Here is a 22,826-nt window from a genome sequence, read left to right as displayed (position 1 = left end):
TGACTTTTTTCTTGCTCTCCTCCTGGAAAGTGGGACTAACCCACACTGTTGGGAGAACAGTGGTCATGATATCAAGTGGTTCATTAAAAGGTGGGTGTCAAAGATGACTCATTCGGAGAGTTTGTCCTGGAGTCAAAGGCAGTTTAAATTGTTTCTTAAAAAGCAGAAGTGAATCTCCAAAAAGCTGACTTGCACAGAAGACAAAGCTCAGGCCACCTCAACTGTCCCACCGTTGCTTGCATCGAGAGGTCGCCATGAAGAAACTTTTTGGTCAGTGTTCTTCACTTGTGCCTGGGATAAAAATATGGTCTGTGCTTGGAAATCATACCCTGGTTTCCCAATGCCTGCACTAGATAAGACTCAAAGCTAATGTGAATCTTGGTTTTGGATTCTCTTTCTTGTTTTGCCAGATCAGACTGTCTTACAGTTCGCAGAGAGATGACATTTTGTTTTGTAAATACCCACAGACAGAACTTGAGATTTCCCTGAAAGGCCTTGCTGCTTTGTGAAAAAATAGATCAAATCTAGTAACATATTGAATTTGGTTACTGAAATTTCAGGAAGATCAGTGTGATGAAATGTCCTTAGTTTGCCCTTGGGAGAAATGGTACCTTCATTATAACAAAACAGCTCTTTCATATGGAAATAGCAGGTGGCAGGAGTAAAAACAGACTTTCATTTTCAGAGAAACAGACGGAACAATTCCAAGAAAAGTGGAATAGCAGAGCTAGGTTGGAATTGTTCACAGTTTTATTCTGCAAAAATATTCTACTTTTGCCATGATGGAAGTGAGAGAAGGTGTCACCCCATACCCTCTGTGTTTATCAGTCCGATCAGTATACCTACCTCAAATACAAGAGTCTGCTGTAAGGACCAGAGTTTAAACATAGATTAGGAAGAAATCCAGTTCAGTTTGTTTGGGAAAGCTCTAGAAAGCCTATCCCAGAGCTGCACACGGAACTTCTGGAGAGAAAAAGCAATTAAGAGCACTGAATATACGAAATAATCCTTAGTGCCAGTGTCAGACAAAACTGAACTCACAGCACTCCATGCTGTGATTTATTAATCCTTTTATCAGACCTATGCCATCCTCTGAATTATTTTCCAGCTCTGACTGCTGGTAAGCATTTCCTTGGAAGCTGTGAACTGTTAAACTATTAAGGTCTAGTGGTAGGTGCTTATTAATAAAAAGACACCTTGAACCACAAACCAGAATAAAGAACAGAAATCCAGTTGGAGATGTGCTACTGCAGAGCCCTCACCCTGACTTCCCTGAGAAAAGTGACATTTTTGAGAGTCATTTGCATGGGGAGACAGAGGAACGGTCATCTCCTCTTCTGCAATTGGTTCCAATTGCAATTGAAACCAGAATTTGCGATTTGGGGCAGAAATGGAAGGAAGGAAAATTTTGTCCTATTTAGGAGCAGATAAAACTCCACCCTATGCTGTAAATTCTTTTTTGAAAGTCAGGGTTTGCACAGGATGAAGGCTAAATATTTCATGCATTTATTCTAATTATAAAGAAACTCTTCAGAGCCCTAGGCAGCTTGTATAGTTCTTTAAGCTTCAGATTTTTAGGCCTTCAGATAGTTCCTATTTACAAGGAGCAAAGCAAACACCGAAAACCCAGGCTCAACTTGGAAGTACGGCCTGTAACAGATACATATTGCTGTGCGAGAAGCTGCCTTTCCCCAGAGACATTCAGAGAAGACATCATGCCAGGCTCCCCCATGCTTTATACCAAAGAAGGAGCTCCACCACTCCGTGTATTAGGGAGACGTTTCTCCCATATTTGCCATAAGGGGCCCAGACTGGTCTAAGCTGATCTCATCAAACCCCAAAGGGATCCATCCTCCTGCCAAATGGAGGTTTCTCCTTTGGCTGCATCTCCTCATGAAGAAGTCCAGCTGACCTGCACCCACTGAGGAGTGAAATATTATCAACATTTTAACAGACCTAACTCTGATTGATTACAACATGGAGGTATATTCCTTCCGTAGCTATTCTTCTAGCAGAAATCACACTTCAAAGGAACCTGGAAGATAGCTGGTTGTGAGGAAGCTGGAGCTCTGCGAGCCCCAGGCAGCCAAGCCTTGGAACTGACACTGGCTTGGAAGATCTGCACAGCAGACTGGTATTAAATACCAAGAGAGAAAAAGAATGAGAAATCAGGAAATGCAATAGCATTGGTATTTCCTGAAGATCAGAATTTCCTATAAAATGAAGGCTTGCCATGCAATTTCAAAATATCAAGACATTTGCCTTTCTTTAGGGCTTGTCAGAAACAGCTAATGGGTAAAGATCAGGGCTTGGGAAGTTACCTCTTCAAACCTCTCTTAACACGCTGCTTTGAGACTGGATTTCCTTAAGGTCATCGAGTTGGCAGCTCTGAAGGGCTTGCTATGTGTTCCTTGGCTTGAATTTTTTTTACGCATTACCTGGCATCAGATGTACACAACAACTCTACAGGTCTCAACAGCTACAAAATTTACAGCAATATATTCTGTTCCATTTCTGCTTGGTTTTTTGCACTGCCACTATTTATGAGCTGAACATAAATTACCTGAGTTTAATTCATGACCCAGAGTTCAGTGCATTTCCCCAGAAATAGCATTCTCTGTTTGGGACACTACTGCCAAAATTGCATTCCTGGAACTGAACTCCTATCCCATCCAAGACATTTGTTCTACCCATATTTCCCATCATACTATTTTATACTATTTAGGTCATTTATATTTTCATGCTCTCACGGTTACTTCTTATATGTTGCTTTGTTGCTTTGCAATTATGCTCTTAACTGTGTTCTCCAAAGTCACCTTCAGACCTTTAAACACCTTCAAATTAAAATAGCCATTTGACTTCAGTCCAAATTGCATTTAATAGAGAAGCGGTAGTAAACGGTTTGCATTCCCTGGACAGAAGGAAGAACTGAGAGATGCCCAAACAAAGTATTATTTAGTCTAGCATTTAGCTGGCAGGGACCATGAGGAAAACCTGCTGCTCATTGCTTTAAATGTTGCTTTAATTAAAGTTAATAATGCTAATATTAATTCTATCCTATGCAAGACGTTTATCCCTGATCCCAGTTTGGTTGTAAATTTAATTCTAACTAACCTAATTCTAGTTTTAACTTCATCACAGCTGTCTGTAATGTCACAAGCAGTTTACGTACAGAGAAAATACAAGACAGTCATGAAATGTAGAAATTCTTCCCTTGGGGCTTTTTTTAATTTCCTATTGCAGAAATATTCATGAAAAAAAATACTGATTCTTTTCCTTTTTTGTGTTCCGTGTTGCTTCCTTACAAGCCTCCTTCTTATCTCCGCCGTGTACGGCTCAAAGCAGCACCACAACCAGCACTGACAAATGACAAAATTCTTAATATACTGACCAGAGTTCTGCTGGACATGCCAGCCATCAGTTCCAGCAAGGCAGCCATGATAGCTGTCAGAAACCACTACGCTAATTCCATTTGGGATCCATCACCTAATACATTATTTAGTGATCTGTGAGATCCAGCTCTAGAACAACTGAAACGTCCAGGCTATAGACTGTCATACATAGAGCAGAAGATAGAGAAAATGAGTAACAGAAGAATCAAGAAATAAAATATACTTAGTAGGTAACGATTACATTTTGTGAGCATTTTTCCTACAGCATGAAAGTGTAACACCTTCCCTTTTCATTCAGAGAAAGACTGCTGGGTAGCCAGGGAGACATAAGTTGCAGGGACAGTGATCAGGCAGTGCCATCAACTGTTTGCTTCTGGTATCCACATCATCTGAGACCTATTGCTGTCAACAAAAATGACCAAAAAAAATTACAAAAATTGAGCAACTCATCAGGATTTTATTTCTGAAAGTTTATCAATTTAAATACAACATTTTGCTACAAATCTCAGGTTCGCTTTTCTTGTGCAAGAAGCCGGACACCTGAGGGCAGGTACCTTGCTGTTGAGAGCAGCAATTGAAGCAGCTCAAGCCCTTGTGCCACCTGCTGGGAACAACTTAAGTGTTGCTGCTTGCACAGGGAGCAGACCCAGCCCTCCTCGTTGGGCAACAGGCCATCTCTGACAATGAGATTGTCCCGCTTCTTTTAACTGTTACTAATGCTAAGTAAACTTAATGCTAGAGAAACATTTTGAAGACTGAAATCCTCTCTCCGTAGTGAAAGCAGTTGCAAAAGACAGGAACAAACTCTCCTTGCACACCTCAGCTGTCTGCAGAGAGGCTTCTTCTAATGGGGAAGCCTATTATGTAGCCAGGGAAGAGCGCGGGTCTCACAGTTCTTGTAATGAACTGCTCCTCTAACGAGGGGACTCCATCTCAGCCATGGGCTGGCTCCTTTCTCGGAGCAGAATCCTGTGATTTCCTCCCTTTCGGTTTTACTCTACGCCTGCCTGCAACTCATCATGAGCTTGTCAACAAGCGTGCTCTCAGCGCAGCCGTTCTGCCCTCCACAGAGCAACGGCAGGGTTAACGCTGACCAGCTGCTAAAGCCAAATACCATCTGTACTTCTTCACGCTTATTTACCTGAAATGTGTCTCTCTGGGAAAACGCAGAGGAGTGTGTTTTCTACTGGGGAGCCAGGCAGGCTGGGCTCTGTGTTGAGCTTGTTTATTCATGGATCGAGCCTGTCCCTGAGATAAAAGCTGTTCTTTCGCAAAGTTTTGGATCTCCTGTCTCAGGTCCTTTGAGCCGCATCAAGCTGATGTGCGCTTCCTCCTCTGAAAGGTGACACTTTGAAAGACTTGCTGCTGTTGCAACATGTTGCAGAGCTGAGGTTTGGTGTTAGTTCCAGCCTTCACCCTTCTGTGCCTGGAGAAACTGGAGGATGCGTTGCTTATCCCTTCCACCGAACCAGGCATGCAAGGACTAGGAAGAGGGCAGGGTAAGAAGAGCTCACGGAGGAATGAACTGTATTTTTAAAACCGTTGTCTCTCAATGGCCTCTGGCCCAACAGGGACCCAGCCGCAGGAGCAGCAGCACGCCCTGTAAAAGCAGAGGGTGGTATTTTCACCTCTGTGACTACGCAGTGCTGAATTGCTCTACCTGGACAATGCGGTGGAGAATGCACGGTGCAAAAATACCAGCTAAGAAGGACTGCAAGCACTTCAGAGGTGATGATGGGAATTTGATCTGGACAAATTGCAGGAGCAGTGTGAAGGGAGCGGGGTGCACCTTGCTGGAAGGAGGAGGCATGAGCTGTGACAACATGGGCAGGGCAGTGACGAGCTGGAGTAGGCAGCAAGGTGAGAAGGTTGAGGGAGGTACAGCGGGCGACTAAATGAACAGGCGTCGACAGTACACTTCTACAAGCCAAGCATTCTATGGGGATATACGTGAAAGGAGTGCTGAGTACAAGTAATTCTGCCATGAATCAGCACTCCCAAGGCCTCGGCAAGAACACTGGGAATGGCCCAGACAGAAACCTGGAAAATAGGGGCTACAGAGAAGATCAGGGGAAAAAAGAAGTTTAGCCTAGAAGAACACGAGAGAGAGATGACAATAACTGGTCTAGCTGAATCAGTGTTTGCAGCTTAAGATAACTCACGGGTGCCAAGTAATTTTCCTCCTGACTTTCCAAAGTAATTAACCTTTGGACGAAGACTAATCAGGAAACTAATGAAGTCCTTCCATCACTGAAAAGGAATCTGACAGTGATTTCGACAAGACCAGGATTATATCTGAAAGCATAAGAGAAAATTGGGCTCCAGGATACTGTAATTGAACAGACTCCCGTTCAGCCCCAATACCAATGCTTTGACAAGTGGTGCTGCTATAAACTTGAGACTTGGGAGTGGGGGGGTTGTGTGTTCAGTCACTTCTACCCAAAAGGATTACATGCATTACAAAATTTGAACTCTTTTCCTTGGATTCCTTCTTGGAGACCAAGCTAGACTTTTCCTCATGCCCCAAAAATGCGCTCTCTCTCTTCATTTATCTAGTAAATGTCATTTATTGCAGTTGCATAAAACTTATCTAGCCAATAAGGATCTTGTTTTTTCAGTGAAAACATGCAATTCAAATTGTAGGGAGGAGCCACTACTAGAACAGTGTTTAAAGGTGACCTTGCAATTCAAAGCATTTGTGAACTTTTACTTATATGGCGGTGCGCAGAACGGGACCCACTGTCCATGGTCTGCGGAGATGTTCCTTATCGTGAGGTTCAGCCAGAGAACAGTAGTGAGAAATGGCAAGAAAACCAAAAATGCTGTCTTCCTCTTGCTCGAGAAGTTGCTGCGCTTCCCAGCCGGAGCAGCTCTCTCCCCTAGATACCCACCCCTCCTCTTCGTTGAGGTTGGCATTGACTAGAGACGCAGCAGCGATCGCCCTCCGCCTGTGAAACGAGCTCAAACACGACAAAGAGCTCCCAGCCTAAAGGGTGCCAAGGTGTGACAGATAAGCAGGCCCTGCCGCCTATGGAGCCCGGGGTGGGCTCGCGCAGCAGGCGGGGGCGGCCAGGCCCTCGGCCACCTCAGCTTCTCTGAGGGAGCGCCGCGCCGAGGAGAGGCGCCCGCCCCGCCGCCTGGCCCGGCTCCCTCCGCCGAGCCCGGGGCGACGGAGCCGGGCCCGCCCGCGCCGGCTGAGGGGGCTGAAGGGGAGGGCGGCGGCGCGCGCCTGGGCGGGAGCGCGCGCAGCGGGGGGTGGGGGCACGCGCAGGGCTCCCCCACGGAGGCGGGTGGGCCGGGCGGGGGCTCAGCCCCCCCCCCCCGTCGCTATAGCAACCGAGAGCCGGCTGGCGCCCGCCGGCCCAATGGGGAGGCGGGAGGGGCGGTGGCGCCCCCTGGCGCCGGAAGGGGCGTGTCGGCGGCGCCGGAAGCGGGGCCGCAGCGCCGCAGGGTGTGTGTGCGTGCGCCGAGCGGCCGCCGCGCTCCGAGTCGCCTCGCCCGCCGGGATCCAGGCCGCGGTGCCGCCGCCCCCGCCAGGTGAGGGTCCCGGGCCCCTCCCCGCCGGCCCCGCCCGCCGCCCGGGCTCCCCACCCCGCCCTTCCCCCGCCGCTGGGGTTGGGCCGCGCCGGCCCCGCTGGCGCCCGCGGGAGGGTGCGGGGGAGGCCTCCCCGGCCTGCCCCCCCCCCCCCGCCTCTCCGCCGGCTGGGCCCGCTCCTCCCCGCCGGCTGGGCCGGCGCAGCCCCGCGGCGGGGAGGGGCGTCGGAGGCCGCAGCTAGGCCGCGGGGGGCTGCCTCCGGCGCGCTGCGGGAGGGTTCCCGCGCGGAGGGGAGGGGAGGGGGGGGGGGGCGGCGGGTCGTGCCCCCCTCCTCCCCGCTCCGAGTAACGGTGTGACCCTCCCGCGGCTGCCGCAGCGGAGCCCGAGCGGGCGGCGCCGCCTCCTCCCCGAGCGCCCGGCCCTGCCCTGCCCCGCCCCGAGTGACTCACTTGCTCCCCGGAGGGCGAGGCCCGGCCGCGCACACCTGTACCGAGCGGCCAGCGGCGGTGAAGGGCTCCGCTGCCCGGCGGCCGGGGGAGGAAGGACAGCGAGCCCCGCCACGCCAGGGTCAGTATCGGTGACAGCCCTCCTCGTCCCCAAGGCTCCTGTGTTCACGGCCCCAAACCGGGAGAGGGGTTGGGGCGTCCTCGCAGCTTCACCGAAGCAGGAGCTCTGTGCCCAGCCGAAATGCTGGGCCCTTTCCGCCTGAGAGGGGAGGGGCCGTTTCTGTGCCGGTTTGTATGAGCCTGCTCACGGAGGACCAGGGGCTATCACAGAAATGTCGTGAACACTTGAGAAGGAAACGAAATGATTTTATTATTATTTGCCATTTGGGAATAGGGGTGCGTTTAGGGAGGACTCCAGAGGGAACGAAGCTTGCTTCAAGCCAGCCCCAGTCTGCAAAAAGGCTGGGCAGTAACCCCAAACTAACAGCCATAGGTTTTATTTGAGGTATGTTTAATCAGATATTAATTGGGATGATCACATGTCAGTGGCATACAGTCACTGTGTTAGCATATGGGAGCAAAAATGCATCTAAATCAAAGATCACAATATAAATCGGTTGCTTTCAGCTAAATTCCTTGTTAATAGTTAAAATAAGTTTTCTGGTGGTAGGAAAACAAACTGCACATCATGCAGCACCATAAAAGCTCAATTCCTACATACAAATATCAGGGAGTTTGAGAACATTTGTAAGGTTTTGTAACTTCAGTGGCTGTAGGAATATTTGTGCCTTTATACGTTCACTGCTGCGGGACACCTCAGTCAGAAATTTTAATACTTCTTTTCATAAAGAAAAGCTTGCTTTTATTTTAAAATAATAACGAGAGAAACTGGTCTAGGAAAAAAAAACACAAGTAAGAATGCTAGTGCCTTTTCACTCTTCATATTAAAGGACTGCAAAAATATAGCCTGTATAATATTTTGTTTATTAAATTGGTACCAATAAAGTGATAGACTCGTTGCACAGATGGGCCTAGTGCAGTTTTCTCAACCTCATTATGTCAGTACCGCATGTTCTGATCTCTGCTATTTTGATGTTGAGTCTTTTTTTTTTTTTTTCTCAGCAGGCCTTTGCCAGTATGCAGCTTTTTGTGCTGCATGTGAATAAACTCAGATGAGGAGGAGTTAAGTAAATAATGATTTGAATAATGAGGTAAAAAGCTAGTACTCTAATCCGTCTGGTATCCTAATATGTCTCAATAAGACTAGACGTTATAGTAGTGTGTTTTTTATATGGCCACACTCTTTGCCGCACCCTGTAATATAAATACTCCCAGTTTATTATTAACACAAGCGATTTACCTGTGATATGAATACATTAGTTTGGCATGAACTTTATGCCTGGGGGAAGATTTTTTGGGATAACTCACTATTTCCACCTGGACTCTAGCCAAAACCAATTCTGCTAGTTGGAACAAAAAGGTGTTACCATGTAAGTATATTGTACTGTGGAACTGCGTGCTTGTCTCCACCTGCAGCTGTCCTGTGCGAAGTGCCATAGGTATGTAGCTGTGCAGTGCTTTTCAGCCTGCAGTCCCTCATTTAAATGACATTAAGAACAAGGCTACTGTCATTAAATTAGAGTTGTCCATACAATATCAGTATCCCTACACGCTATTGGTACTTGTCATAAAAATTTCATAATTGTCTGTGGAGATTGAAAGCAGTTAAATGTCATTTTATTCAAAAAATATATTGGTCAGTTTTAGGAAGCAATAAGTAATGATGGCAGAAGATGGCCAGAGCAGGTTTAGGCATGGCTTTGTAGAATGTTAATGTTATCTGAACATTTGCATAAAGATTTGAGCTGAAGGCCAGGGCATACAGTTAATCAGCAGATGCAGAGGAGGCTAAAGTTATGTGCTGCACAAGGTCAGCAAGAATATCACAACTATGAAGTCATTTTCCTTTTTCCCTCACTATGTTTGCAGTATATTTTACTGAACTTGTTATACCCAAGCTCTTGACAGTTGTGGAAGATTTCACTGTTTAGATCTTACCAGACACGTTAATTTTCTAATCAGTTATTTAAGAATACATGGTAGCCTTTGAGGGAACCAAAATAGAGAAACACAGCTAATGAAGTCAAATGCCTAATACTACGATAAAGCAAGGAAGGTTACTTGCACTCCATTTAAAGAGAGTTGGTTCCTTTCCTGTAAAGAATATCTGTTGGGAGCGATGTCTACTTGACAGTGAATGCCATCAACATCATGCAGATACTTGTGTCAGCCTGTGTGTACCTGAATTATTTTCCATTTGTTTTAGAAATATTATCTCCAAAGCTTTTACTCTCTGTAATTATAGAACTGTAATTTGAAATACCACTTACCTTATATGAATGTTTAATTTCGGAATGAATTGCTCATCCAGAAATCAAATAAGGTATGTTCATGTATTGGTGGAAGATGGAACTACAGATTTTGTACCAGTCTGCTGCTTTTTCTGTTATAATTTGAATGGACTTACGGAGTTTGGGACTGAGAAGTATGATTGCATCCCATTTCACCAAATCTGGTTTTACATTCATTTCTCACAGTGAAACATGCAGGTCTGCTAACCTGCCTCTCGACTCATTAGGGACCCGTATGTCAAACCAGTAACAACACTGCTTTCTCACCAATTTTTTTACAAAGTGGAAGTGTTTGATAGATTCTAATGCTTGCTATAAAGAGAAAAACAGTACACACAAATCAATGAGTTAATTAGCATCAGAAGAAGAGGTCATCGAGAGCAGCAGACTTCAGGCCAACGTAGGCTTATTAGTATTGTCTTGTCAGTTCGATATGTTATATAAGCTGGATTTTTTCAGTGTCAGTTTTCATTTGATTTCTGCAGACTTTAAACACAGTTACTTCTGATCTGTTTTGGCTTTGTCCTAAACAGCTCATCGAGATTGGAAACAATAAAGGCTACGAAGCAGGCGTAGTAACTGCTGAGCAGTAAGATGTAGTTCTCAAGCTCCTGCAGTCTTCTGAATAATGTTATCTGTATGTTTTACTCCTCAGCTGTTACTGAGATGTAAACCTCCAGTTGTGTGTGTCCATCCACTCTTGAAAGATCTGTGGGTGTACTGACCTCAGGTGCTGTTCCCAGGATGGTCGCACCATCCCCTTCTTACTGCATCTTCCACTAAAAGTAGCAAGGCAGTTACAAACTAATGTGTTTTGCAGGTTCTGACCTTTGATTCTCTACCTTTGATGCTTTGTAATATGTTTCAGAGTCCTGTCTACACAGGCATAAAGCTTTTCTGGGGGTGGGAAGTAAGCACTTGTAACTTTCAGTACCTGTATACATGCTATTCTGCATTTGTAAGAGAGATTGAAAGAACTTAGGCTGTATGGGAGATGGATGGGAAAAACAAAATTTGAGTGTGGGATTTAGGGTGATTCAGATTTCTGGCAGCTGGTACTATTGGCTGCAGCTGCTGGCTAGTGGTTGGCATTCCTGATTGTAAGTAGTGTCCAGCCACTTCTTTTTGGAGGGCTACTATGTTGTGGTTTGACAGATTCTTAAGAAGACAGAGTCTTAAGAATTTGAAATGTATTAACGCATCTAATATGAGAAACTTCTGCTTAGAACAGGCAACTGTTAGGCCTTCTCCATGGCTGTGATCTGCACGTCTCCACTCCTTTTTCCATCTTCCCTCTTTCCCCCTTGCCGACATGGCATGGCTTCATTAGTGCTAGAATAGATCATTCCTGTCGGCCTCCTGTTCATCACCTTTGTGTGTTTTGCTCCTAGCTGCAGGTAACCTTTGTTAGATGGCTTCTGTTTGTGGCCTAGGAGTATTTTTAGCTGTAGGCTTTGCTTGTTTCAGACTGTGGCACACTGATCCATTGTTAGAGTGTAGCTTTCATCCCCTCTGTGGGAGGGACCAGTTATAACTGATAGTTGCTTCTTTGCCTTTTCAAACATCACTCCTTTCCTTGTATCTTTTTTCCTTCTGGCAAACGCTTCCCTCTTTTGGAGCTCAAGCCAGCATAGCTCTGCAAAGCTCTCTCCAAGCTTCTAACAAGGTAAGCAATGGAGAATCAAATAAGGATTTTAAGTGTTCCTTTTTGCAGCACCCTGTGAACGAAATAATGGTAGGCTTACTGTCGATTGCAGATACTTTGGTGTGGGCAATGATTTCCTTACTGCGTTTAAGTTCTGTTAAATCCATGTTACTCAGTAATACTTTGTGTTTCATAACAAACCTACTAACAGTACAGATAGTAAGATAAATTAACTAAACAACTCAAGCCCCTGCATACTGAATTTTTATGTCAAAACTAAGCCAGTGAAGTTCTGAGGAACTCCATCTTGAGTAATCAGTTTGAGTTACATTTAAGATGTGCATAAATTAGTTACATTACTGAGGAAAGTTGTTTGTTGAGAAACAACATTCTAATGCTTTGTGCTGGTATTTCGCCTGTATAATTGATATGTTAAACTGGTTTCTGGATCTCTTTTATCCACTAGGTCTTTATGCCCTTTCAGTTCCCTGTGTGATTTCCTTCATGTGTCCTTATATGAACCCATTGACTGCCGTGAACTGACTTACATCTAAAGATAAATATGTCAGTGAGCTTGATAAAACAAACTCTGCGCCATCTCTAAACTAAACTCTATATTGTTTGTAAACGGAATTCTGCACGGATGACTTGTCTACAAATTAGACCAGTATTGGCAAAGTGCAGATCAAAGATAAAACTGACCTTTCAATGGCAAAATGTAAACTCTGTTGGAGCTACTTGCCTCTGGACTTCAATAAGCAGGCTTTTTCTACATAATAATCACATTCCCTAAGAAGAAGAAAAGACGGTTGCAACAGAAATGCTTCTAGAAGCTGTGCAGACTGTGAGAAAACTAGAACTGCTCTGAAACTGTTTTGTTTAAATGCCCTTTTACTTAAAGTTGTCTCTTGTAATATAAAAAGCATTCTTCAGGTGTACTTTGTACATGTCCAGATTTTAGTGAGTGGGTAGAGAAATGCCGCTCACAAATTACTTCCTGCGTTAAGCACATAGTCTAAATTTAGTGCTGAGTTAAGGGAATGGTTTACGAGGTTTGATAGACTCAACAGTGAAAAGTGGCATGGGTTCTTTCAGTGGTAAATGGTCTGATGATTTCCTTAGGCTTGTTATGCATTGGTACTATGATATGCTTCAGAATAGGGAGAAAAAATGCACATCACAAATTCCACTTATCCTTTTCCATCCTCAGGAGCTACCCTTTTGATAAGCCTGCAGAAGCAAGTGATAACATAGCATATCCCCATGGTAAAAGCCTCTTGGGGAAGACAGAGCCAAATTAATCATGCCTTACAAGAACTTGTCACACTGCTACCCGCAGTCAGTCTGTCCTGTTGAGGGCTTCGGTCTGAAGTCTGTGTGTCACCTTTTAATAGGTGCCAGAATCCACTAGTTTAAACACAGTATTTTAAATGGAACTGAACTGCAGCCCAGCTTTACTTACAAGTCTGCAAGAGGGCTCTTTCCAGGGGGCTGGTTTCAGCATTACATATCCTTACTGAGTGCCTTACATGGATGGATGCATTAGGCTAGATCTGCAAAGGATCAAATGCAAGCAGGATTGAGTGTGACTTGCAGATATATAGCAGGTAGGACATTTGGTTGCTGGGTTTACTTCAAGAGCTTTCGTGTGAAATAACAAAGATAACAATGTTTGACTTGATATCTTGGGTGATTTTTTTTTTTTTTTTCTAAAGTGGAGTATCTTCAGCTGGAGGGATTGAATACGCTTATCCCAAAATAATTTTGTAGTTAGGACTCTGTCCTTGGCAGTAGGAAATGCTGGAACTGCTCATACACACGATGGGAATTTGGGTCTGCATCTCAGTGTCCTAGTTGAGGATTTAGTGTGGGGGACTGGTTTCCCTGTATAATAGTGTGGTAGGTGATACTTGGATTAAAATACAAGCTGAGCAATGTGTGCGAGACATTCTCCATCAAGAGCCTGTCAGACTGGGATCTTCAAAGGAGAGGGTCGGGGAGAAGGCTACAGCAATTGCTTTCAGCCTGTTGGTGGTTCTAATAGGGCTGTAGACGCTTGTCTAATGAACAGAAGCCTATGAAAGACAATTGTAAACTTATTGTTCTTGTTTGCTTTTTATTGTTCTTTTAGAAGTTGTTTTTTAGGCTGTTAGGTCTCAGCCTGAAAACTTCTTATCTGGACAGTGAGAGTCCTGACTGGGGTTTAGGGAGTAGAAGAGGAACATTATTGCTCAGTACTGACAAGAATTCAGACCCAGTTCTCGGTCTGTCCAAAAATGAACCTATGCACCTGGAGAAATTTTACAGATTGATTTGGGGTGTCTGGGAGTTTGTGAGGTATTGAGGTCCACTTACTTTGATAAAGGCAAAGAAACTTGTTTAAGTTTTCCTGTGAACCTGGCCCTAGGTGGTTGAGTATAAGGTTGGTAGCTCAATGGCTGAGTTAACTATATGTTAGCATTGTCTCGTAGAAGTAAGCAACACTCAAGCTGCCTCAATGACACGTTCCTTACTAACTTCATTTTTCATTGCTCAAGCTCTTCAGGGACCTCGTGGTCATGTGATGTGTTTTTCTTCACTTTAGTTGCTAAACTGCATTATCAGAAATTATAAACAAGTTGTTTCCATATAAGCAATTAGTTTTGCAGTAGTGACCATCACTTGGGCCACATCCCATTCAGTTTTTGTGAATGCTGGTGTTATTTGAAAGGTCTTTAAAACCTGAAACTGCAGCCACCCTAGGTGTGTAAATTGTCCGTTATATGTATGTTGATACATGTATAAAAAAAAAAATTTCTGGCAGAACAGTATAAATGTACTTTCCATAGTTGCCAACAACTACAGCTTTACTGGGTATGGTTTATTTAAACCCATAGAAACATCTCGTGTACTGTGCAAAAAATCTTCCGTGTCAGGAGGAGAGCTGTCCAATGCTTCAATGCTCCTAAGTAGTTGCTGTTGTATAATTGTGGGGGGAAAACAAACAAACAAAAAACCGAAAAAACAACCAAAACTGGTGGTTTCTGGGTTAGAACATGCAGTGTCTCCCAGGCTGAGCTGTGGCCAGTATAGAAAAGGGGAGAGACTTACACAGGAAACATATCGATGTGCTGTGCTTAATGCCAATATGAATTTTCCTGCATTTTGAAGCATAATGCTTACATATCTTCAGGATTGTGATTAGTCATTTACACATAGAAATTATACATATTTGGAAAAAGGTCATATAAATTCTTAAAAAGAAACCCTTCATGTTACTTTATTAGAGTTGATAGATTTCCCACTTACTAGTGACTGTGAGTTCTGCTTCACCCGTCAGCATTAACTTCCACAGTGCAGACAATCAAGAGACATTTTTCTCTATTTTTATTCCCCACTAATTACAGGAGAGCCATGGATAAAAGTGAGTTGGTACAGAAAGCCAAACTGGCTGAACAGGCTGAGCGTTACGATGACATGGCTGCTGCTATGAAGGCTGTCACTGAGCAAGGACATGAACTGTCCAATGAAGAAAGGAATCTACTCTCAGTTGCCTACAAGAATGTGGTTGGTGCCCGTCGCTCGTCCTGGCGTGTAATTTCCAGCATTGAACAGAAAACAGAGAGGAATGAGAAGAAACAGCAGATGGGAAGAGAATATCGTGAGAAAATTGAGGCTGAATTGCAGGATATCTGCAATGATGTTCTGGTAATAATCCAACAGCAAAAATAACAGTAGTTAGTACTGCTGCATTCTTCAGAGAGGCTTAAGGAATCTTAGTAGGGCTGTAGACGCTGCAGCACCTTAGCAAGGAAATAATTTTGCATAGCCGGTTCTAGCTCCTAAGTCATCTAGTTTTGTTTCTTAGGGAATTTGTTGGATTCTTACTTGTTATAAAATAGTATTTTTTTTAATAGAAAAAAGCAGACAAGGCAACGTTGAAGACCCCTGGCCAGCAGCTATGAAAACAAATGTAGATCTGGGGCACTGGCATGAGTCCTGCTAAAAAGCCTACCATTTAAATTCTTTCGTTAATGAATGCTGATGTCCTGAGACTTGTTTAGTACTTTTTTTGGATGGAGAAGGTGTGTACTTCTTCCCCCAAACCGGTTTTGCTGTTTCTTTCACTTAGATGAGAGGGATTCTTTTTCTTGCTGTTCAGTTTGCTAAAGATCTGTCGGGAGCAGTTGCTGTCAGTACTGTCAGTCTTTGCATCTCTCTCTGAATGCACGTGTGCTGACTGTGCCACTATTCAGCTTTTCAGCTGCAGTTGCAGATAGAATCAGTTGTGGATAATTTCACTGCTCTGTGTAGAATTCAAATTTGTGGCAGCAAAAGTGACCAGACTTGTGCTAACATCAAGCTGCTGCTTTTCATTAGCTTGGTTGTGGACGTAAGTTTGCATCAGTGTATTTCAAGGAAAATCTTTGCAGTCTTAAGCCCTGCTAGCCATTAGGTTCTGCAGGAGTGAACTGTGGATGGCCTCAATACAGCAAGTTTTCTGCTTTCCAGGGATTAAGGTACAAGTAGTTTCTCTTTTTTTCTGAGTTTAGACAACAGTAGGCAAAGTGATTAACATGTGGTTGTACATAAGTCATTGTCAATGTTTTAACAGTTCATGCTTACAATTGTAAAAAAGGCTCTGTTTCAGAAGTTATTTTTATGACTTGGGGAAAAAAAAGTGATGTTTCCTTTCTCAGGAACTCCTGGATAAATACCTTATTGTCAATGCCACGCAGCCAGAAAGCAAGGTCTTCTATTTGAAAATGAAAGGCGATTACTACAGATACCTCTCAGAGGTGGCATCTGGGGACAATAAGCAAAGTAAGTAGAGATGAAATCTCTCATTCTGCTGGGGGCCGAGCAGAATAAAGTATAAAAAATACTTGTGTTCTTTTCCCCTAACATGAAGTATTTTTTTTTGCTATTGCTCTGTAGTATTGAAGACGGGTGCAGTGCAAGGCACTTTTAGAGAAAGACTTCACTGAAATTAATAAAAGTGATTGACAGATGTTCATCAAACCAGTCAAATTCTGCTTGCAGCCCCTGATCTCAGTGACTGATTTTCAAGCATATTTGGCAGTGTAAAATCCTTTTCCTGGAGAATATGTTTTTTCTCATGGACAATGCTTTGTTCCTATCATCTCTTGTTTAAACTATGAATTTAGCTTGCAAGTCTTTGCTGTTTGCAAGCTTTCTGCGTGCAAATATGGGATATTGGGTTACTGGGTCCCAAGCCAATAAATCCTGAAATGGTAAAGCAATGCTAAACTGTGCCTGAATTCCTGGTGAGTGTCTGATGTAGTCCGTGTCTTGCAAACTTAGTTTGATGCCATTCTGGAGCTTATTGTTACCCGTTAGCCAGGAAGGGACTGTTGTCTCTCCTCTGAAATCCCAAACTGAAATACGAAGTTTGTGACCCACCTGCTAAATGTTTCCTTCGGATTAAATAGGTAGTTTAGATACCTCTTCTTCCCCATATGGTTTTGTCTGGATTTATTATTCAGAACTACTGCTTTTTCAGCTAGGCTGGAAGTGAGTGTTTAATCACAGTACACTTTGACTTAGGTAGAGCTTATGTGCGTTTGGATTGGTTGGAATTTATTTTGAATAAATTTCATTTTAAGACTCTTAAAATGTTGAATTCAATTTCCATAGCTCAAAGCTTTATCTGAACAAATATTTCTGCCTTAGTAGTTCAGCCAGTGGTAGGCTTTTACATCTAAAAACATTGAAAGAAGCGTCTGTGCATATGTAATTGTATGAATTTCTGGTGGCATGATAGTCTGGACCAAGAATATAATAGCTTCCCCTATGAAGTACAGCGATGTACTGTGCATTAATATACTTGTAATTACTTCTTGCAGCAACAGTAGCAAACTCTCAGCAAGCTTACCAGGAGGCATTTGAAATTAGTAAGAAAGAGATGCAGCCAACACACCCCATTCGACTCGGTTTGGCTCTAAATTTCTCTGTCTTCTACTACGAGATACTAAATTCTCCTGAAAAAGCCTGTAATCTGGCAAAGACGGTAAGCAGACTCTTCATATTACCAATTTTTGTGGAGGGTAAGGAGATAATTACATGGTTGCAATAACACTTTGTAGATGACTATGCTTTTTCATATCAAATTCCTTAAAAATGCTGTCATCTTTAAAGTATTGTCATCGTAGTATATTTTCAGGTAAGTTAGCTAGACTAGCTTAGCTTTAAGAAAAGCTAATTTGCTAGTGCAGTTGATCCAGTGAAAGGGGAGACAAAGTGCCTCTTCTTATTTCCGTGTAATTCTGTTACAATGCGCTTGTGTCAAATTTGAAAACACTTGGATTAATTTAGCACTTCTAAAGTGAAATATTTAAATTTGAACACTTAGCAAATACACAGTGTCATCTTTGCGACTACAGTCGTAGCCCTAAATGTCCTTGTGTAGCTGCGTGTTTGTGTGTGCCTCTCTCTCCAGAGACTAAAAAGCTTGTGTGATGGGTTGTGCCAAACAAATAGCTAGTCATTTTTGTCTTAGCCTTCTCCTTAAAATATGATTAGAGCCTTCTAAATGGAGCTTTTTGCATCTGTGAAAGTTATCTGGTAGTAACTTGAATAATATGGCATTAGGTGAATCTTTGTGTTCTTAATATGTGCTTTAATAATACTTTGTAACAAGTAATGTTTTGCTGTGCAAAGCTGCTGTTCCGGCTTTTTAGTTAACATGCTTGCATCTGTTTGAAACCTGAATGAAGAAATAGCACTTACTCATGGCTCTCAGCTCTCAGGCTTGCAGCTTGGGCTTTCATGTGCAACAGATCGATAGGAAGAATGGCTGATTTCCTGTGCTCTTTTGAAACAAAATCCAAAACCTTCCACCCCCCTGTCAAAAAACCCTTGTCTTCATTTTCTTTCCTACCTACTCATGTGCAATACATAGATCAATTTAGTGGTACCCTTTGTCTTTTACTGCCAATTTGGACCAGTGAGGCCTTCATTTTTAATGAAAGTATTGCTTTTAAGTGTTCCTCTTAAACCTGACTGCAAGCTGTGTGAATCATTCTTCAGTATGACAGAGAGTGTGCTTGCCTTTTCAGTACTTGGTATTGGCATGGCAGAAAAGTTGTTCTGGGCTTTAATCTGCACCCCCCTGAAGACTTCTATTTTCCCACTGGTTGTCTAGTGATCTGGTGCTCACTTTGTTTTACATTTCTTCTCTTGGTGGAAAAGAAAAATATTGGAAGCTTTTGTCACAGAATTTGCATGGTAATGTGGCAAATTTGTAAGCTCTGTGTAAGCAGAAGTGAATTCAGAGCGCAGAATGTGAAAGTGCTGTCTTGCATATTTTTAGGCATTTGATGAAGCGATAGCAGAGCTGGACACGCTGAATGAAGAGTCTTACAAAGACAGCACTCTCATCATGCAGCTGCTTAGAGACAACCTCACCGTAAGTATCACGGGGCAAACCGCTGCGCTGAGCGCTGGTACTTCTTTAGGCCGCTGGACTCCACTAAGTGGGACTCAGCATCTGAAGACTTAGGTGGTTCTGTGCTATTAAAAGCCTTTTCTGAGGCATTAACTGCATGGCTTAACTGCACTGCTTTTTGTAACCAGACCAGTTAGACTTGCTTGTTTAAACCAGAAATTACTTGTTAACCACTGCAACAAACTCAGGTTTTTTGTAACAGAAAGTCCACTTTGTCTGTTCTCAACAGCCAGCTTGTCTTTGTGTTGAGCTTGCAAACTTTTGCTGGCTTTTTACTTGTAATCCTCTGCCCATTTTCTAGTTCGTTATCCTTTAGCTTTACTGTTAAGTTCAGCTCTGTGTTGCTCTTGGCTGAGAAAATTGCACAGCTACTGCTAATTATGCTGTCTTCCCTTTCCTGACAATTGTAATTAACTGTGTGCTTTCAGCATAAACATGTTTGTGTTTTCTTACAGCTATGGACGTCGGAAAACCAGGGAGATGAAGGGGATGCTGGGGAGGGAGAGAACTAATGGCTGTCACGCTTCACTATATGTTCAATGTCACCCTGTATCCTACACATATATCCCTTTGTGCGACAAGCAAAAAGAATAGTACATCGACTTTCACAACCTCAACGTAGCAAAAACTGTCTGTGGGGTAAAAACGGTTGGTTGGTGTTCTGTGTACTTAAAGCGGAGGTCGGTTATTATAATGGCATTCCGAACTTTCCTATTATGAACATTTACAGTTATGATTACCGTGTTTATATTTTTAACTGAACACTGTGATTATGGGTTTTGTGATTGCAATTGACTTTACAAAACTCTTATTGGTAGAAAAGTAGACATCAATTATGTAACTCTGGCAAGCTTAATTTGGCACCAAAATAGTCGAAGTACAATTCTCTTGTAAAGTTGTACAGAAAGTTATAGAGATTCTATTGTGACACTGGGGCATGGAAGGAAAACAGTCCGATGTATGGCATTCCAGTTAGTAACACGGCTATGAATTAGTTTAACAGGCACACTCTGTAGACATTTGTAACCAAGTCTGAGGCACCGCTTTCAGTCAAAAGCTCACTTTGTCAATCCTATCTTTCTGGGGATTGGGGTTTGTTTTGGGGGGGGAGGGTAACGGGGGAGTTAGCAGCTTGATTTCCAAATTCTTTACACTGGCAGATAACTGGGATTTGACTTCTAAAAGTGCTTTCATGCTCATACGACATGCATGACTAAGCCCCTTCCCACAGCAATAACGTACCTAATTATACCTTAGATATTTTTCAGTAGTGAGAATTCTTGGTTCACTACCATGGACTTGCAATAGGAGAAGATTCAATTTTTTGAATGGCCTTATTAGTTTGGATGATACCATGAAGTGATCTGCCACTTTTGCATTACTTTACTCTTAGGTGAATCGAAATCTCCATGGTATTCCCGTTTTGAATTTATCCTGAAAATTTCTTAAGTAATCCACTGAGCCATCTTTAAGTTCGCTTTATAGAAGTTTTTCTCCCATTGGACTCTGTTCATCCTTGACCCTCTCACCTGTTTAAACTCCATTAAAGCAATTTTGGACTCCCACATACGCGTCATCCTTTCTTTGATTATGGGTGATGTCAGGATGGTGGGTGAGACCTGAGTCTGCTTGAGGACAGGTTTCTCTCTTGGATGTTTGAGAGCTGCCAGTGCTGTTGCAGTCTTCAGCTCGTCTGCCATTTTTTTGGTAGTACCAGGATCTGGCTCAACTATTCAGGATTTCCCATTTATTGTACTGGAATGCAGACCTACACATTTGTAACGCTTGTAATATTTGAGCTCCAAACGTCCTCACCTAGTTATGTTTCAAACATGTCCCATTAAATAAAACCTAGTTAAGAGTTGCGTGAATAATGCAGTGGAGAAGATTAGGAATAGTCACCTATCAGTCTCGTGGTATCATCCCCCTTACTTTCACATTCCACTTAGGTATAGGATCCATCTGTTTGTCTGTCCATCTGTCTGCTGAAGAGAATTTCATGCACTGATTTTAAAACTCCCCTCTACTAGCTGAACAAATTGTGCAGTTAATACTTGGCGCTTGATAAATGCAGTAGTGAATGTGGAACCGAGCCTGTCTGTATATCTGGTAGCTCTTTTCGCTTTGTTTTTACTGACCAGTATTCTGCCTAAAGTTTGCTTCTGTGACGGTTATATTGCCTAGCACACACGTGGTTGTGAGAATAGTATAGCAAAAAGAAATACCTGGTTATTGATGTACTAGATTCGTGTATGTCTTTTAAACAGTTCTAGTTTCACCTTACACAAAATAATCAGGAAAGTGTAAAAGAATTCAAAAGTGAATAATAAAAAAAAATTTTATCAGTTGTTTGTGTCTGTTATCTTTGCCATACTAGTGGCAAAAAGCTTGTGGTAGTAAAATCACCACTTACTTTAATAAATGTACAGATCTTGGATTTTGTGAATTGATTCATGGTTACCAAATGGTGTGAATACTTAATTACTCATCCCTTTGCAGAGAGCCTTCCCCCTACACACCCCTCCAGATTTGTAGTAGAGAACACCAGTTCTCTTCGTTTTTGTGGAGGTCATACTTACAATATATTGCGATTGCAGGACTTAAGTGCAACTGTAAATGTCTATTTAACTTGCCATGAGTCATGGCATACTGTATGGTTGAACACACCGTACATGAGAAAAGTCTGTTGGTTACATTTAAAGCTTTTTCCCTGGGCAATCCTTTAAAGGCACACTTCTGAACGCAGGGTTAGCTCCTCGGCTGGCCCTCTGGCAGTCGCCTGTTTGCACACCCAGCTGCACGAGTGAACTCGCCTGCGTACACCCCAGGTAACTCCGCTCTGCCCAGCTGGTGCTGTGCAAAAGCACTGCTGGGAGCGCAAATGCACGTTTCGGTGCAAGCGGAGGTGTCTTCCTGCAAATAAAGTGCTTGGAGAGGTGGACAGCAATAGCCAGGCTGGTTGATACCAGCGAGCCTAAAAGCACCGAGGAGGTTGGCTGGGGCTGAGGCGAGTGTCCTTCCTGCTCTCGGAGCCTCTCTCGCTCCTGCAGTGGGATGACACAGTGTGCTCTGGGGGTAGTGTCACTCAGCTTCTTTTGATTGACCACTACAAAGGCATTGGCCAAAATCTAACTAGCTGCTGATCAAGCCCTGATCTGTTCTGTGCCGTGGTGTTATGTGGTGGTCCCTCTGTTTGTATCTGTAATTACTGCTACTTTGTCATTTTCTTCAGCCTTTATAGGCATACTTGCTCTGAAATGATTTTATAGTGCACACTAACTCCCAGTCTGATTGTTGCTGATGACATTGGCAGCTCCAAGAAGAAAAAATCCCAGGTCCTGCTAGCCCCTCCTGTTCATAGAGCACTTGTCCTGCCTCAGTTCTCTCAGATGACATCTCCCGTCCTTACTTTCTCTTTTGGGGGAAATGATGAGCCTAGGAGAGTGGTCTGCAGCAGTGATGACTTAAGGGAATATCTTAATTTTTCAAGTAGTTGTATCATTTTGGGAAAGGGCATGCCAATTGCCCCAGCCACAGTAAGAGTCTGGGTGTACTCCACATTTTTAACTGACCTAATTGGTGCTGCTGTGGCTTCTCATTCCTGGCACTGATGCTCGTCTGACCTCTGGGTGAGGCAGTTTGGTGTGGGAAACCACCAGAAGGCTTTTGGGAAGGTAAGATTTCTCCTCATCTGCACTGCAGCTGACCCTTCCGAGAGTACGGGATGGGGTGGAGCTGAGCAACCACGCTTGGTTTTGCTTTAAGGTGCGGGACTGTGGTGCTGCCTGGAGCAGGCTGGCATGGCTCCTGAGCAGCGTTCAAGGACTCCACGGCAGCAGAGGAACCGCCTTTTTTAATGAAATCCAGTAGACCTGTTCAGCTGAAGTCAACAGGAGACACTTTTCCTGCTGCACTAGCTTCCCAGCTCAAAAGTGTGGAAGCAGTGGGAG

At 43.5% G+C, this 22,826-nt stretch overlaps 1 protein-coding gene across 2 annotated transcripts; it reads left to right on the top strand.

Annotated features, from left to right (window-relative positions):
• Window positions 1-6,812: 6,812 nt before the first annotated feature.
• On the top strand, window positions 6,813-21,221 carry YWHAB (tyrosine 3-monooxygenase/tryptophan 5-monooxygenase activation protein beta). 2 transcript variants are annotated; one of them, XM_075516803.1, is made up of 6 exons: window positions 6,813-6,929; window positions 14,816-15,116; window positions 16,109-16,232; window positions 17,276-17,439; window positions 18,742-18,837; window positions 19,332-21,221. In XM_075516803.1, the coding sequence occupies exons 2-6, from the start codon at window positions 14,823-14,825 to the stop codon at window positions 19,386-19,388; spliced, it is 735 nt and encodes a 244-aa protein (XP_075372918.1). In that variant the 5' UTR covers window positions 6,813-6,929; window positions 14,816-14,822; the 3' UTR covers window positions 19,389-21,221. The 2 variants fall into 2 exon arrangements, with proteins under 2 accessions (XP_075372918.1, XP_075372919.1); XM_075516804.1 differs by lacking the exon at window positions 6,813-6,929 and adding an exon at window positions 7,349-7,494.
• The last annotated feature ends 1,605 nt before the right edge of the window (window positions 21,222-22,826 follow it).

The sequence above is a fragment of the Mycteria americana genome, chromosome 14, assembly GCF_035582795.1.
Source record: "Mycteria americana isolate JAX WOST 10 ecotype Jacksonville Zoo and Gardens chromosome 14, USCA_MyAme_1.0, whole genome shotgun sequence".
Lineage (NCBI taxonomy): Eukaryota > Metazoa > Chordata > Aves > Ciconiiformes > Ciconiidae > Mycteria > Mycteria americana.
This window is presented reverse-complemented; position numbering and strand designations above follow the sequence as displayed.